The sequence below is a fragment of the Athene noctua genome, chromosome 3 (genome assembly GCF_965140245.1).
Source record: "Athene noctua chromosome 3, bAthNoc1.hap1.1, whole genome shotgun sequence".
NCBI lineage: Eukaryota > Metazoa > Chordata > Aves > Strigiformes > Strigidae > Athene > Athene noctua.
In genome coordinates, this window is record NC_134039.1 from 44,232,590 (window position 1) to 44,250,049 (window position 17,460).

General features: G+C 37.7%; 1 protein-coding gene across 3 annotated transcripts in view; it reads right to left on the reverse strand.

Moving 5' to 3' along the window:
- NAV3 (neuron navigator 3) overlaps nucleotides 1-17,460 on the reverse strand; it is a 270,447-nt gene that overhangs the window by 64,041 nt on the left and 188,946 nt on the right. For all 3 annotated transcript variants that reach the window (XM_074902825.1, XM_074902824.1, XM_074902826.1), the window contains 2 exons: nucleotides 3,782-3,914; nucleotides 222-498 (listed from right to left, as the gene is read on the reverse strand). In XM_074902825.1, coding sequence (XP_074758926.1) covers nucleotides 222-498; nucleotides 3,782-3,914 — 410 coding nt within the window. The remainder of the gene's footprint in view (nucleotides 1-221; nucleotides 499-3,781; nucleotides 3,915-17,460) is intronic.

Here is a 17,460-nt window from a genome sequence, read left to right on the forward strand (position 1 = left end):
TAAAGTAACAGAGATGAACAAGTTAGTATATTATTACAGTCTTGACTTGCAGTCATTTATGAGAACTACCAATATGCTTACAGTTCCTAATGACTGCCACATATTCATAATATCCATTAATTATTTTTAGCCCACTAAGTATCCCTTACTGTTTATAGATAAATTCTAAGTATAAAGCCTTAATTTGCAATGCCGTAACCTCAATTACAGAAGTTTCTTACCTGGGGTCTTGAGTGCACTTGTTCCTGCTTTGTGCCTGGACTGAGTTGTTCCTACTTGTGCAGTCATGCCTCTCCTCCAGGATCCGGTCTGTGAAACAGAGAGAGATGCTTTCTGCCCCCCTTTCTCGGACTCTTCAGACAGCCCTGAGGGAAGGCCTTTCCACTTGCCACTGCTGTCTACACTGCTGTCAAAATCTTCCTCTGGTTTCTTCAGTTCTTCAGTGCTGCCCCAAGTTTCACTGTCTGTAACTGAACGCTTCTCTGAGTCTGTCTTTAGCTACAAGAGATTTGCATGAGAAATGGTCAGTCTCAACATCTTCAGTATTTGCTGATTTCTTAATTCACACGAGGGGACGAGAATAAGCATACTTATTTATATGTAGCAAGGGCCATGGAATCATCCCTTCTAAAACATTAGTATTCTGATTTCAAAAGTTTAAGAACATTCCCATTTGGGGAAGACATTTTTCTTTTTTCTTTTATTTCAATTCTTTCCTTCATAGATAAATCATAATGGAAAAAAGTACAATTTATTCTAATAATCAGTGGTGATACTCTGTTTTTCCTCAGCTCCATCTGAATTTCACAAATGAATCACTGTGCTGAGAGGTTTTGCTAAAAAGCTTGAATGAGGAAATTCCTAAATATACTACTAAAATCATCTCAATTGTTTCTTGCCTTTTCCTACCCAAGACTTCCACTCACCTAATTAGGAATATTACTCCAGCAGCACTGAGTATGTTGTGCCACCAGTGAGCAAGGATAACATCTTTAGCAAAATTATCAGTGCCGCAGCTGATGTCTTTTCTACTGGTTTGTCTCCAGTGAAATTAGTATTTTCCAACAAGCAACTCACTCCAGCTATATCAGTTAGCAGAGCAGCTAGAAAAGAGTCTTACACAAGTACTACCCACCAGCAGGGTAAAGGTAACCAGCTGGGGCCACACTTGCTCTGCAACTCATACCCATGTGGAAGATGCCCCAGTGAGGACCTAGCACCCCTATGGCATCTGCTTTCCCTGGGGTGTGCTAGTAAGATTGTGCTGCAAGGAGCAGCCCCACAAGACAGTGTAGAAGCTGTGAAAGTGGCTTAAACAGAAATGCTGGAGAGGCTGACTCTACCCTCTGTGTTTGACAAGACTTGCATTCTTTGTGCTGACAGGCTTTGTTGTAACCTTTCCTGTGTTTTCCTGCAGCCTCCTGACCTCAGCCTCAAGGCTTATTTGCACATCATCTCACCAGTCCTGCTTACCTCTGTACCTCTTTAACAGCAAAAAAGTGGTGCTGCTCTCAGGTATCACCACAGCTTTATCCCCATACAGACAACCTAAGTGGGACTGCAAACTGGGTTGCATTCAGGGGAGGGCTATTTATTATTCTGTGTTGTCACAACTCCTTCTCCACAGAGACCTGTCTGTGGCTGTTTCCTAGGCACCACTGTTATAAGTAGGATTAATACTGACTAGATGACCAACAGAATAATCAGTTGCTGTTTACATATTTGTCATTTGAGGCATATAAAATGCAAAAGCTCTCTGTACTTCTGTAATTTCATATATGCTTTGGAGATGCTAGCACAGATTTTGGGTAAGGATTGATGGGAAAAGAGCCCAAGCAAACATCTACACACATATTGCAGGGTCCTTCAGATGAGAGTTTTCATTCTTGTTATTGTTACAACATGTGCAATGCTCCCAGAATTTTCTCATAAAATAATGGTCATAAATGCGTAGTTATACATTTTTAAAGCAAACTGCATCATTTCCAAGAAATGACAAGTATAATACTTTCTAAAAGCCTCTCTTCACCATTATGGGATCTGATAAGCAATGTTAATCCTTTTTTAATAAGAAAACAGCAAAAAATGCACTTTCTGTCTCAGGCCATAGGCTGCTTACACTGCTCTGATCACTTTAAAAGATTGAAAAAAGGACCTCTGTGTTGCACAAGTATGTCTTACACCCCGAGAATAGCTCGCAAATTATGTATTTTGCTCATCTCAGCTTCTGACAGAGATTCTGACAGACTAGCGTGGAGTACAGTGCATCCTGATCAATCTGGTAAAGGCAGACCTGATAAAGGTTCCTAGCCTTCATAACATAAAGCAACTCTGGCAGGAAAGCAACATTTGAACATATGCTGCATCTCTGTCTGTCACTGAGCAAACTGCAAATAATATCTGGCTGAGCAGCTAGAACATGAGATCACTTGAATGAAAAACCTACGAAGAGTTAAATAGTCAGCCTGAGATTTCCCAGTCATGATGATGATGATGATGTAGTGGAACAAGTAAGCCAGGACCAGCTGGCCATCACTGTTGGTGTGAAAGGGGAGAAGCTGATCTCCAGTTAGCAACCACGGGAGATCCTGATGAGGTGGGAAAGGCAATGGTAAAGGGCTCAAGAATGCTGGCATCTGTGTATCTCTGCATGTGTATGTCGCCAGTCTGAAATCTATCTTGCTGTAGGTTAATCTTCATTCCCAAAGCAACTTTATTTCCCTATTGTCTGAAGGAAATGACAAAAATGTGTTTTTCTCCTGTTGATAAAGTCTGCCACAATATATATCTACAAAACAGATCTCACAATTGCAGGCACAGGCTGCCTGCAGGAGTCTAAATGGAATTGGGAGTGTCAGTCTTCTGTCCAGAATACTTGACATCAAATCATTGGAGGCAACCACTCTTCCCTTATGCTGAGTGTTCAGTCTTGAAGTTCCCAGCTTGTAAACAGGAGATGACAAGGCAGAAAACACTTTTCTATTGGGACTAACTCTTCTGTTTTTCTTTCTTTTTCGGGGGGGACTGAGTCCTGCAAGCAATCTGTATTGTCTTTTTAATCACTTGCAATTTTGAGGGGAGCTGGGAAGAAATACTGGGGTATATATAAAGCACAAGGGCTTTATATATACATATGTATATAGCTTGTGACTGTATGCTGCTCTGAACTCTATTTTAACACTATGCATTGTCAGCTTGTGGGCCTATTGGACACTTTCATTCCTGGACCTAACAGGGGAGAAGATAAGCTCTGCCACCTGTGAGTTTCTTCCTTCAGCCTCTTTCTCCCACTGGAGAGAACAGGTAAAGGACCGCACAGCCTATGTATCTCTTCCATGATAAGTGTCATCGCATGAAAGACAAAACCTATCTTATTTTAAATTGTGCTATCTGTTGAAAGAGATATTCCAAATGGGATGGAGTGAGTAGAGATCCACCCATCACAGATTCAGTCATACTGTGATCTTTTATGTTAGGGTGCAGCAGGGGCTTCCTGGGGCTGGGACCAGTGGGTGCTCCACCAGGGTGGGCAGAGCAGGGTTCTCACCAGCTGGCACCTTCAGCAGTGGGATGTGCCCTGGGAGCAGGGCATCTGAGACATCAGTTCACACGTCAGGGTTGGGTCAGTGGGGTCCATGGGCTTTTTTACACACAAGTGTGACAGAGGACTTTGTAAAATAGGAATATTTTTATATTCACTGATACTAAACATTTTTCTTTGTTCTCCTGCACACTTGGGGCGTGTTGCAAGAAATGGCAGTGAAAAGGTACACACCTGGGCATGAGTATTCTTCCTTGAAGAGGCAGTTATATTGGAATAAGAGCTGACAGATGAGGTGGTATTCAAATCATCCGTGCTGAGGTTGTCAAGAGTGTCACTGAGGCCACTACTAACTGAGCTGCTGTCATCCCAGCTGTAGAGAAAGGAGCACATATACTTTACATACTGAGTGTCAATAGGCAGAAAGCATCTCAAAATCAATAGATGCAATTACTTATTCTTCAAGAGATTTACCAGAAAATTTTCAGTAATATTTCCTGATGTACAATGAATATGAGTTTTTAGACATTTTAATCAATTATTCACACACTGTCAAGTGGTTGCTTGTTCCATTAATGAAAGACCCAGGTGCATTTTTAAAAATTAACATCAGGTCTAAGCAAGCACTAGTGCAAGTCATTAAAACAGGTTGTTTCATGCTTCATTGCAATCACATTCAGTACACTGTCAGGGAAATCCATTAAACCTACCTGGTATTGCTAGCCAAATCATTATTAATAGCTTGGAGAACACCTGATGGATTTCCAGACTACAGAAAAATAAAAGGATTATCTCTTCTGCAGTCTAATCAACCGTCAGCAGAAACCCAGTATTTCCAGAAGTTTTATTTTCTTGTCTTCGGCCTTTGTGGCTGCAATGTCATCAAAATATGATTCCCCGACAATACAGTCACCAGAGTTGACAGAGAACACATTATACATCTCTCAAGAAACACACTCTGTCAACTCTTCTGTTTTGGGAGATTGAGACAGAGAATGCAAATGTGAGAAAGTCTACTCTTACAGAAATGTCATTTACCTACTCTCACAAAAGTCTTGCTTTTGCATGGAAGAGAGGTTGATCTGTGTTTCTCAGACCTTTCTCTACACAATTGCTTCTCCATGGTGTTAGATTATGACTCTTAGCTTATTGCCATATACAGCAGTATACTCTGTTTTTCTGCATCTCTACCTGTTAATCTTGTTTTGGATTATTCCCGTGATGCAGAGTTTGAAAAATATTAACTTTATCACTTGCAGTGGGATTCATCTCCTATAGTTTTAGCTATAAAAAGTTAGGTATCTCATTTAAGCTATCTAATCAAGTGCCCTCTCTAACCAGTACAAAGAAGCAGGCTCCTCTAGGAGGTAATTCATCCTGTCTTAAAATGTCTCAGGTTTGTGGGTTGAACTGCCCACTGAAGGTGCCTCTTTCCCTCTTCTAGAGAGGAGAGGGTTATTGAAGGCTGTTCTAAACACATAACTTCTGGAGAGACAAAGCGAGGTGACATGTTTATGTGTGCTGGTAAAGCTCAAAACACAAGAGAGTACATAGCTTTGTTTTGCTGTACCCTGTCATGAACTGTCTTTTACAAAAAATCTAAAATTCAGTCCTACAGTCAAGTTAAAGCTCAGTACTATGGCTACTAGTCATTCAGAGCAAACAAGGAAAATATCTGTGAATCTTTATTTTACATTTAGTTTTTTGAAAGGTTAAATTCACTTGTCAACTTCTTTATGGAAGGCTTTAGAAAGTTTTAACAGCAATGACAGTGACCTGCATAGTATAAAATGTGTGCTGATGCACCAGAAAGTTCAGTGCACTAGTCTTGTATCATAGCAACTGCATCAAGTATCACATTCATTTTGCAAAAGGTAGAAAATCACATTAGTAAGCCAGCTCAGTGACAAGATAAACATATTTCAGAGGGCAAGAATTTATTACCATTCTGCACTTTCCACTGTTGAGTACAATGACTACAAATAAATATGTCCTCTGCTACATTTCCGGGTAATCTACACATGAGTGATTTAATAATAAAATTTCATATCTAAGCAATTATAATATCATACCTTATAGGTTGCCCACATTCATCTAAGAACCATCTCTGAAACACTAGTCATTTATATTTTCTGTATTTTTCACTGTCTAATGTGATATGAAATTGATGCTAGAAGCTATTATTCAAATACTGTGTACCACATGGGAATATACCTTGTATAACACTATTTAGACTAAGAGAACCTTAAAGATGGATAAAAACATAAATAGTATTAAATGTGTTAGGCTTTAGAAAAGACAATATGCCCTCATTAAAAGATAATTTAAAAAAAGGGAAAAAATCATAAGCCAGATTCAAAATGAGATATATTGGGTACTTTCACAAACAACATGAACTTTTAATGTATGACATTCATGTCCATTAATACTTGACCATCAGTTCTCTGAGTCTACTCTAAGTCCCTAGGGATCAAAATCAATGTTTAATTCTGCTTCTCCATGTTTGTATGTTTGTTTGTTATTTTGTTCTATTTTAATTTTTGGTACTTCATTTCATGCTCATTTTTCTCTGTAAGAAGATTCACATTTTCCAAATTCTGAAATAGTTCAGCTGATTCACAAAATATAAACATGTTCTCTACAGCTGAAATTTCCAGGCAAAAATGACTCTGATCATGTTTCCTTTCCCTTATGGCTTCTCTGTGGTGTTTCACACTCATCACACTTCACTCACCAGTGGATTATTAGTGGGTATTGGGAACACTCATGGCTGTCTTGTAAGATGTATCTTGGAAGATTATTTTGACACCTCCACTACTGACCTTTCAGAGACATCACTATATTTGTCTGGACTTTTTTTCTCTTATGATAGGTGCTCAAAATGTTTTCTAAATTTGGGGGCTTTCATATCCCCAAATTTCTGATAGTATTCAGTATTTTTAAAAACAAAAAAAATCCAAAGCCTTTCTTTCCTGTGTGGCATTTTTCTAAGGAATATTAAAGAAACTGATTTCTACTTTAAAGAATGTTTTGCATCAAACTTTTGAGAATATGTAGTAAAAAGGGAAAAAAATCCAGCAAAACAGACTGTATCAGCCACCCTTTTGGCAATGAAGGTCGTTGTTCTGTGCTTATTTTAGTGCATTGTCCAGAGTTATTCTAACTTGTTCATGCAGCTAAATCTTTTATCTTTCAATACTTACTATTTCTAATTTTTCAGTCCTCTTTCTCCATGTCTACATAGTATAGTTGCTATTAGATGAGTTAATATCATTTTTGGATAATGAAGATGCCTGGAAAAGATTCTTGATGATTCATACCAATTTCTCCTTTAAACTAGCAAATGTATGACAATCTGGTAAAATTACATGTGCATCACCTTGAGATTTAAAACCCATTCTTGGGTGTCTGCAGCAAATTCTCACTGTAATTTTTGTTCTTGTTCCTCCTACCCCTCATCAAAACAATCTTCACTGTCAAACTACCTTAGGAACTTAATGCAGGCTTTTAATACACTGGCTAAGATTAATTTTTCATTTAATCTTTCATTTACTTCTCTCTTTTTCATGCATTCTACAGAGTTTATGACAGGTCAGGTTAGTACTGTTGCTTATTAATGCCTGACTCCCCTTTTTAAAACCACAATAAGTATAAACAAAAAAATATTTAGAACTGGCAAAAATCTGTTGTTTGTTTGTTGTTTTTTTTTTTTTTCTTGTTGGGTGTCAGCTTCAGGTCAATTTCTTTAAAAGAAAATGACAGCAAATGCAGTTCAGCTATCTGGGAGACTGAATCAACTTTTTCTTTGAGAAACCCCTGGATCCCTAGAGGAACTGGGGAAGAACTTTGCAATTCAGCAAGCCATTTATATTAAGGATATGCATTTTGCTGTTTCTAAGAGAAATCCTCTCAATTCTGGAAAATTTATACATCTCTTCAAAATCACTGTTTGCAAATGCCTGACAAATTTTTTTTTTCAGCTACCCAAGCAGCTCAACTCAGCCTGCTACATGTTGCCTAGTTCTGTGTTTAAATCAGCAAATGGGAGAGCAAGTAAACACCCCAGCAGTCACTATTCTCATTGTGAACGTATGCAACAACACACTTTTTGATAACACAGGCCCATACTATTTTTTCTCTAGAAATGCTTCATAAATTTAGTGCTTATAAGAGGTCTGCTCTAGGGATGAATCTGTATTTTGCATTAAAGCAAGCTGACCTGTCATTTTTCAGAGAACTTGAAAGACTTCTGTAACAAAAGGGACTACATGAAGCATGACTGAAGCCCCTGGTGTACCAGATTCCTTGCAACCTGCAAGATATTAGGTGACTGCTTTAACCAACATTTTTAATAAGCTAGACACCAATAAAGAGCTTCTAATTATCTTTAGAGCTTAGCATCTAACTTGCAAAGGTGTGCTTTGAACCTATAGTTTGCTGCAGGGGTATCTTAAAATTTAGGTTACCAGCAACTCAGACTGCATGTCAAAAACCAGCAGCTATTTTTGGCCTTACTTTTGCTGTACTTCAGATTTCCATCTGTAAAATGGACACAATACAAGCACAAATGAGTTTGAAAACAGTTGCTGATAACTGTTTATACTCAGATACTACACTAAAATCACGTTAAAAGAGCCCCTTTTTCTTTGGAAAAATGTTCAAATGGCATATGATAAATAAAATAGGGGGTCTTACATGATAAATAACAAGGAATGTACAAAATGTCAAGTAAATGCTTTAAAATCGAACACCCTCAATCTACACATTATATAAAAGGACTCTAGAGATTGGGGGATGCTGTTGACCAAACCGTGGTTGCCTGAAAATGTATTTGCACAAGAAATCTGAATTAAAGATACATGGGCAACCATTTTGTTACTTCTGAGTGCTTTTACAACCTCATTAAGTTCTTTTCACACAGCATGAGTAACATTCAGCTTTATCCACTTTATAATTCTGATAATTATTCCGTCACTTCAGTTGTACACAGGGCTGAATCTAAGCAGGGAAGCTGTACTGCAGTATGAATTCTCCTTCACCTTGGGAGCTAGAAAAAGTATGACCAACCATGTGATAGGCGTCAAGGGATGGTTTCCTTCCCATCCCCTCGTTATATTTATGGCCACTGTGCTGCAGCCTTCATCCAGCATGAACATACCTTATGCTCTTTGAGTTTGCCCAGGCTCTTTGCAGTAACATTTACCAATATTATTTCTACTTAGATCTGTGTTTTTCTTTGATGCACTAGGTGTGCCTATGAGACTATAGCTAAAACTGATACCCTAATTGTAGACTGTATCTTTCAAATCTGAACAGTTCTTGCCCATTTTGAAGCAAGAAATAACACTTCTGCTGGAGGAGACTTCCACATTGTTTCTAATTGACATAGGTGGCTATGAATATTGTACAAATCCCAGCACTACACAAATTGCTCCAAATGCTTCAAGCAATGTTCCAACTCCTTGATCATATCAAATACCCCATGAAGTTGAGGAATCCACAACTTGTTATCTACACAACTGGTCAGTCTCCACTATCATTCTTTGTCTTGCTTTCATTAGTGTGCATTAGTACTGAAAAGATCTCTCCATAATAATCCTCTCATTGACCCTTCCACCACATAATTGTTCTAGAAATAGCAAGGTGTCTGAAGTCAAAAGACCCAGTGCTTAACATCAATATGTAGAGCTGAACAAAGATTATAAATGCATTCCCACAAGTATTCCCTCAAATGGAAAGATAAATTGCACTCAGCTGTGCTCATGACACTTTTGTGTTTGCTTTCCACAAGTATTTGGTTTTCTTCGCTGGAATATAATCCAATTCTGAGTTCACACACCGAAGTATATGAACCAAAGGAGGAATATTTTATATGAGATAAGACATTATTTCACACAGCAGGTGAGCAAGCAACAGCTGAATGGTAAAGATGCAATGAAACAAGCCAGATAGTGTTTGATCATACCTACATAATGAAGACCTGCAGAAATATGCAACAATTTTTTCTAGATGTTTTGCATGATGGCTGAAAATACAGAATGCACTGAATTGGGAGGGCAATGAATCCCGAAGGTACATGACAAGAAGAAGTGGTACTAACAACCTGTGTTGTTACCTCCATGGATACCTAAAATATTTTCCTTTAATGGCACTTGTTTCAGAAAATCAAAGCAGTCTCTAATTTCAGACAAGACACAGCAGAGCACCCAACCACAATGATTGTTCCTTCCATCCCTCCCGTATCATCCTTCCCGTTTTCAGCATTTTACTACAAGCCCTTAAACTTGCCAGTTTAGTGAAGTCCACCTTACTGATTAGCTGGGTCAATGCCTGGAATTTGTTTCAACACTGGTGTACCTCATTAATTTTTGAGAGCACCTCCAGCCAAAGTGGCCTAAGTATGCAAATTAAAAAGCTTTTCACAAGCAGATCATCAGACATATGATGGCAGCAAGACTCCAATCAATGTGCTATCGAGTCTGCTGGAAAAGTATGGTTCCTTCAATGCAACCAGTCCTTGGCATATTTTGACAAGTTCCTGACTTTTTTTTTCTTTGGTTCATTACTCATTTCTGCAAGAAAAAGCAGGAACAACAGCTTGCAGAATATGGCTCTAGAGAACAAGCCCAAAACCTTTCCCTTGAAGAATTACTTTAATCAGAACAACTGTTCTATCTAGGTAGGTTTGTAACTCTGAATGAAAAATAGCACTTTATTTGTCACATGCTTTACACTGCACATGAAGGGCTTTAGACGAGCATAGTAGATCTGTGATCCTTTTCTTGACCGTGTCTTGCTTAGGAATGAGAAATCTTTAGTCATATTCTTGCTAATGACAGTGGAACTTGCACACCTTCAGTGACTTGTGTATGGATTTGGGATTCAGGGAATCTGAGCAATCACATTTAGCAAAGCAACCTTTACATACTTTTTATAGCAACTCTGAGCTTTCAAAGTGTGAGAACACTTTCAAACACTTCTAAATTGTTTATTATCATAATGGGTACATACAGAGCAATGCCCATGTGTATTTCTGCTGTTGGAGGGAATGGTCTTAAAGGACAAATAAGATAACCGAGATCATGACGAAAGAGTAACATTCGGGGCTAAACAGAAACTTAACTCACGAGTGTGTGTTTGAGGACCTACAAATCCATACTGAGCAGATGAAAAACGAGCAATGAGCCCTTCCTCTGGCTGCACACATTTGGCTGTTTTATGTTAATTAATCCTCAGATGATGCAAGTCTCCATTTCCCTCTCAGAACCTCTGGATGTCTCTACACAAATGTTCATAGAAACAGTAGAGGTATGAGAAACACAAACAATTGCTTTGATTAGTATAGCTTAATTCCATGTTTGCCAAATAAGATCCTAGTACACTAGTCTATTGCAGTGACTAGGACTGCAACACCCTCAGTTATACTGGACAGTTATTTAAATTAGCCAACAGTGCCCTAAAAAAGTAAAATACCCAAATTTAGCCACCTTTGAAGTAAGCAGCTACCTGGAGTGTAAGACAATCTGTGTCAGTGATGTGCAAGACATCTATATTAAATGTGAGTTAGAAAATCAAAGGTTGGCATTTAATCCCCTAGGCAGTCATCAAACAAAGGCAGGTACATCCAAAAGTTAAGCAGGAAAGACTGGAGAAATATGAACAAGGTAGAGGATTTCAACTAGATGTCCACAGTAGAAAGCGTGATAGTCCACGTGAACTTAGTACACATTTCCTTACTCTATTCATACAAATTAAGTCCTGCAAGAGGAAGATAGAACTCACTGATCATCAGCCTGTGCTTAAGCTAGTCCTCCACGCATAAAATCCATGAAACAGGGAATGCAATCCATAAATCAGCCTTCACAATACACTCCATGGAGTGAACATGGTTTCTCTACAGCACACCAGTAAAGTGAATATTAACATGCAGTCCAGGCTGCTGCCATGAACCATCCTCTCTGACACCCATATTTCAGGACATGTTCCAGGAGAGTAAGGCAGGATTCAGCCTAACAAGACTTTATAGCTACTCCTCTAATTGACTTTTGAGAACAGAAATGATCTCTTAGCTCATTAAGAAGAAAAGATAAGAAAATAATTGACATGTTTTACTCAAAGCAACTCCTCACTAGCATGTCAATATATCAGCTGGCAAACTTTCTCCTTCAAAGTTCAATTCATCGTGAATTAATCCATTTTAAATCTTTTACTATGAGCTCAGCTGCTCATTATTCATAAAACAGCTACAGTGACCCTCCACAGACAGATTCAAGATGGCATGGAGTTCATAAAATCAATATTTTGTTTCAATCCTCAGACACTGAGAGCCAAAGCCCAGTCCCTGAATTAAACCAGAAACCTGCAGGGGCTATAAATTTCATTATAGATATTCTATCCTCATAGTTAAATAAAAACATAGCCAGTTGGACTCACCACCTTTTCCTCAGCAAGTGTAATGTATTACCTGTCATACCCAAACAAGGCAACCACTGAAGCATTAATCCTGAATTACTTTGAGGTCACGGATAGAAAATCATGACATGTACATTTCAAAATGGATACATTCAGCATATTCTAAGGAAAATTGTTTATAATTAAAAAGAATAGCAATGCATTTATGCATCTGCTTTCATGAAGTATCACATTGGGATGATTTTTTATTTCACCTTTGAAATTTTTTTGTAAGATCCAATTAGAAAATTATATCCTACTACAGAAATTACTTCTAGCCCAAGAGCACCATTAGAGCAAAATGCATTTTTGCAAGGTCAATGTATTTCCGTATTTCTTTTTCCAAGCATTTAATAAGTGCTTTAGGAAATAATTTGGTTTTAGAGCCTGCAGGAAAGAAAATGAATTGATGGAAGATTTAAATTTCTTGTGATGATTATGCATACCTTGCAAAACCTGCATACCCACACCTCAGGATCCAAATAAGTCTTTGCCAGAATCCCTTCTGGTTTCCATTTATTTCTGAATACAACGCTTAATCTGACATGATAGGGACAGCAGAAAGTCATTAACTAGCTCTAAATTCATAACAGAATGTATCAACAATCAGAAGAAGGAACTTTGTAAAATGGAACTTAGGCAAGTGTTACTTGAATAAAATAGCAAATATCCAACTAGAGAAGGCATTTTGTTCTTGGAATGCACAGTTTTCCAGGTGTTTTTTTTGTTGGGGTTTTTTTTTTTGTTTGTTTGGTTGTTTTTTTTTTTTTCATGAGATAAACAGCATCTATTTTTAATTACATTTCAAACAATCTATGGAAAATAGTAATATCTGGGCTGAAGCAAGATGTAAGGAAGTAATTCCACCAAGAACTGTTGGCAACATCATAACCAACCAAAAGAGAAAAGCTTTTGATGGAATTAACTTCCTGCTGCTGTTTATTATGATTTTAATACCCTGTTTGGATCCAAGAAATGTTTCCATTTTTCAAATGCAGATTCAGACAAATTAATTAACATCATTTGAATGGATATAAATAAATAAATTACAGTGCTTATACAATTCTTCAGAAGACACAAAAGCAATATGAAACTTCATTCCTTGTTACCTCATCACTTTAAGAAGTAAAAATGTCATTCTTCACTTTGTGTATGGTCAACTCATATCCGCAAAAGTGAAGAAAGAAATGAGATCCCACAAGCATTAAGAAACATCTCATGGGATCCACATTTGTATTTGAAGGAAAACCATATCAAAACCAGCATGTTAAATACCCTGAGATAAGCAGAATTTGCCATTCACATTTGTAAACTGCCAGTCACAACTTCAGCCAGGAGGGAGACACTGAAAAATCAAAGCTCTTTATGCAACCTAGTCTTTACAGCATATGAAGAAACCAAACATCCTCCTGATAATTGTTCAGAGGAGAATTCTTCTCAGTAATTATTTGCCTGATGTCAAAGTCCTATTTACTGGTAACCTCCTCTGCTGTGTAGTCTCTCACTTTTAAGAGTATTCAGAAATATACCTATACTATTTTTGCTTACGTGCAGAAGCAGGGATTTATTTTTCCTGCTTGCAACTGATTAAACTCAATCTAAAGAAAAAACCATACATAACTATGTTAGCAGAATGATGAGAAGTAAATCTCTATTCATTCTGGTCATGATGTTCATCCTGTAAGTCTCCATGAAACAGCAACACTTCAAAGCAGCGTTTTCATGCATCTTTGCTGCTGTGGTAAAGCAAGGTTTGGAGTTGGTTTTGGCTTGTGAGACATATTTGTTACTCCACATTGTCCTTTGTTGATGAAGAGATGGGGCATGCAGAGACTAAACCAAATTTGTTATAATTCATTTGTAATTTCATGCTTGTTTGTTTTAAATCTTCCTTTGCAACTGTAAGCTGAAAGTAACAACTTATTGTGGGACACCTCCAATCCTCGTTACTTCACTGCAGCACTCCCTGATAACCTTCTTACCAGTTGGCATAATGTGGTCCCAGAGCTTGTGGTCCTGCACTGCCATCTAAGGAGTGGGGACAGTACCCTGGGAGCGGGATGCCTCCCACCACGCATGAGCAGTCAGAAACACAGCCCTTCAGGAACCATGGGATGAATTTTATCTGGGAAGCAACTGCAAGCAATAGGTTTCCTCCCACACACCCTTGTTCAATGTAGATTTTTCCCCGCAGGTCTCAAGACATGGTGCTGGTTTGCTGAATTTAGCAACAAGTTGCAACTGTGGGAAAAGCTGCTAGTTTGATGCCTAAAGGGCTTCTTACTAACAATCTTCACCCTTGAAACTCTTTGAGAGCTTGATCCACACAAACATTTTCAGGTAACAGGGAAAGCCTGTTATCTGCAGCCTAGTAGACTTGCTTGCAGTCAGCATCATGACAACAACCTTACAAAGGACAAGTTAAGCAGAACACAAAGCTGTTTCTTCTGGTTTTGTTTGCCAGGACTGTCATTCACATTCATTGCTCATTACCCAGATTTTGCTGAGTAAAGGCCCAGATTACTGCTTTAGCAGAAAGTAGGAAGGGACTTTCTCCTCCTTCTGCATGTCCTGTTTTTTTTAGCATGATTTAGTAAGGAATGAAAGCTTCAATGCTCATGCTCTCTGCACATCTGGCTTTCAGGACCTTGGTCATCACTGCTGCCTGGGCAAAACTACTGGCTGATTTTAATCAAACTTTGCAGAAAACATAAATGCTCAAAAAATTATAGTTTGTAACTCACGGAAATACAAAGCCACATGAAGACAGAGGCAGAGTAGAAGTCTCTTTGAGAGGAAATGTGCAATATGAATTAAATGTATCATGTATCAGACACACATGAACCTGTACACAAAACCAGACTGCTTAAAAAAAATATAAAATCATCCAGTTCAGGCTTATTTCTATTCTCTTTTTAATAAATAGGTTCATGGAACATTTTTATTCAGGTTTGAGATTTGCAGGTTTTTTCCTGATTTTTAATTCCTTCTCACCCTTTTCCCCATAAAGGTCAGGTTGCTGACTTTAGAAAACATGGATTTCAGAATCAAATTTATTTGCAGAGGTTTAGTCATCCTAGCATTTATTTGATATTTTTTTTCAATTCCCCAAATGTTCAAGATTTTCTCATTCTGAATTAAAGAGCTATTTAGGCATTTAGATTATTGACATTGGTTAGTTTTAGGTAAATTCTGTTTGAAGAGTCGGTTATCTTTAATCCTGACTTGTGCCAGACTGTTGCAGCAATTCTAGATGTTATTCATTTGCACCTTATGTTCCATTGCCGCTTTTCACATGGTCATGCCATCATTGAGTCATAGTATTTTAATTCTGCTCAGAGATCACAACTGGGATTGATTCTATCACCAGAAGTCTCCAACTATATATATTTGCTATTCCATATATCAGTGGTATTCAATCTTCGTTGGTCCCATAATCTCTTAAAGAGTCCCTGTGCCATGTACTTATCATCTTGTCAATGTGGGTAGGAGCTCAATTATGGAACTATTACCTGGGTTTCAACTTAATCCTTACCCAATTTTTAGGAATCTGAAGAAGAGAGAATTGTAGGAATGACTTGCAGGCCACATAAATTGCTCAGGTTTCTGGACTATGACAGGGCAAAATATTGGAGCTATGCAGATTTAAAGTTAGCTGGAAATTTTGAATCAAAACATATTTGACAATATACTGATTTTTAATAGAAAAATGAAACATCTAATAATACTTTTAAAAAGTCACAATTTGCTCAAAAACTTGAATAACTTAGGAACTAATTTATGTATTTCAATAAATCTATACTTACACTTATTAAACTCATATTAAAACCAGAAATAACACTTTTTTTGCACTGAGAAAACAGGTATAAGGGCACTGCAAATATTCTTTTTATATCTTAGTTATCAGATGGTTCAATTTATCTGCTATTTCAAATCATTATGGAAAACTCTACTTAATACTGAACAAAACTACCTTTTTCTAAATTGAAGCATCTTCAATGAAACATTATAGCATGTGCTAGTCATATGCTATATGCATATACGCTAAATGTATAGATAATAAAATAATAAAGGATAACATAAAATGGATGGTTCAAACAAAACTTTGAGAAGATAATTTCTTTTTTTAAAATCAAACATATTTCAATTTGTCTTGTGAGAAATTAAAAAACATTTAACTCATAATTTAATGCAAAACAAGAGCCAAAATATGAGAAATGCCTTTAAAAAGAAATGGCAAATTTTGATCAAATCTCTAAAGATACATAACCAACAACAATAATTTTTATGCATTCAAAACTTTTTGTATTCTTCCTAGTACAGTGACAGATGTTTCCTGTAAACAATTTTCTTCAAAAAAGAAGAATCCAAAGTCTTTAGAAAGTTGTGGTCCTTCCTCCGGACAACAGAATATTTCCCTTGGCTGTTCTGAGCTCAAAGTTCAGAGAAACAGCACATTAAAAGCACCCCTTTCAGCTGAAAAGGTGGCAGCACTAATGTATCTCACTATGAGTTCTCTCTTTCCAAGGGATGAAAGTACTGAAATTACTAATATTATCGGATTGACTGAAAGTGAAAAAAGGTGCTCATGGGTTCAAGACACTCTTGACACAGCTTGTCAGCATGGTGTGGATTACAGGCTTTAAGAAGGGAACACATTTCAGCCTCTAAGCATCTTCAGTAGGAGAAAAACAATGACTGATCTCCCTGTAGGCACATACTTAACTGCCCATGTGGATTTACTCCCCTAACATGTCAGAATCTCTCAAATGTTTAAGGACTTTGGTTCTGGCTGTTTCTCAGGGATTCTGGGCAACTGGGGAGCATGCTGAGGTTGGTACCAAGGGGCAGAAAATGGATTTTGTGATGGGAAGAACAAGAAGTGGTGAATGATGGTGACAAAAGCCCTCTGGCTGGTCCTTCCCAGACCACCACAGCCTGCATGTGTGCTTGAGGAACAGTAGCAGCAAATACAGATAGTTGGGGAGGAACATATGGCCCTTGAGGAACCTTGTCTTTCTGCTAGGGCATACGTGACAAGTCCACTGCATCCTGCTGGAGTCACAGTTACCTGCTGGGCACAGGGTCCTTCCAAGCAGCTCATTTTTCTGCATAGGATACCTCATCTCAGAAACAGTTTAAATATCTCTCAAAAATTATGATTACATTACAGTTGTAAGCAAGACACATTTTAAATGCAACTTAACCTTGCAACTATGTGAGTTTTTAATTAACTTTAGTAATATGAAAAATAAGTTTGCTATTTATTGTTATCACCCAAAAAAACCTAACCCAAATTAAGCTATGAAAGTGGGCAAGTAAATCTAAAATTATCAGGAAAAAAAAAGAAAGAATGCATGCACACTGTTTTTTCAATGCAGTTTTTCCATGTGAAAGGGAGAAAAAAATACTGTAATGGATAAGCAGGAAGCCTGCAGTTCTGCTGGAATGAGAACAGAAATTACTAG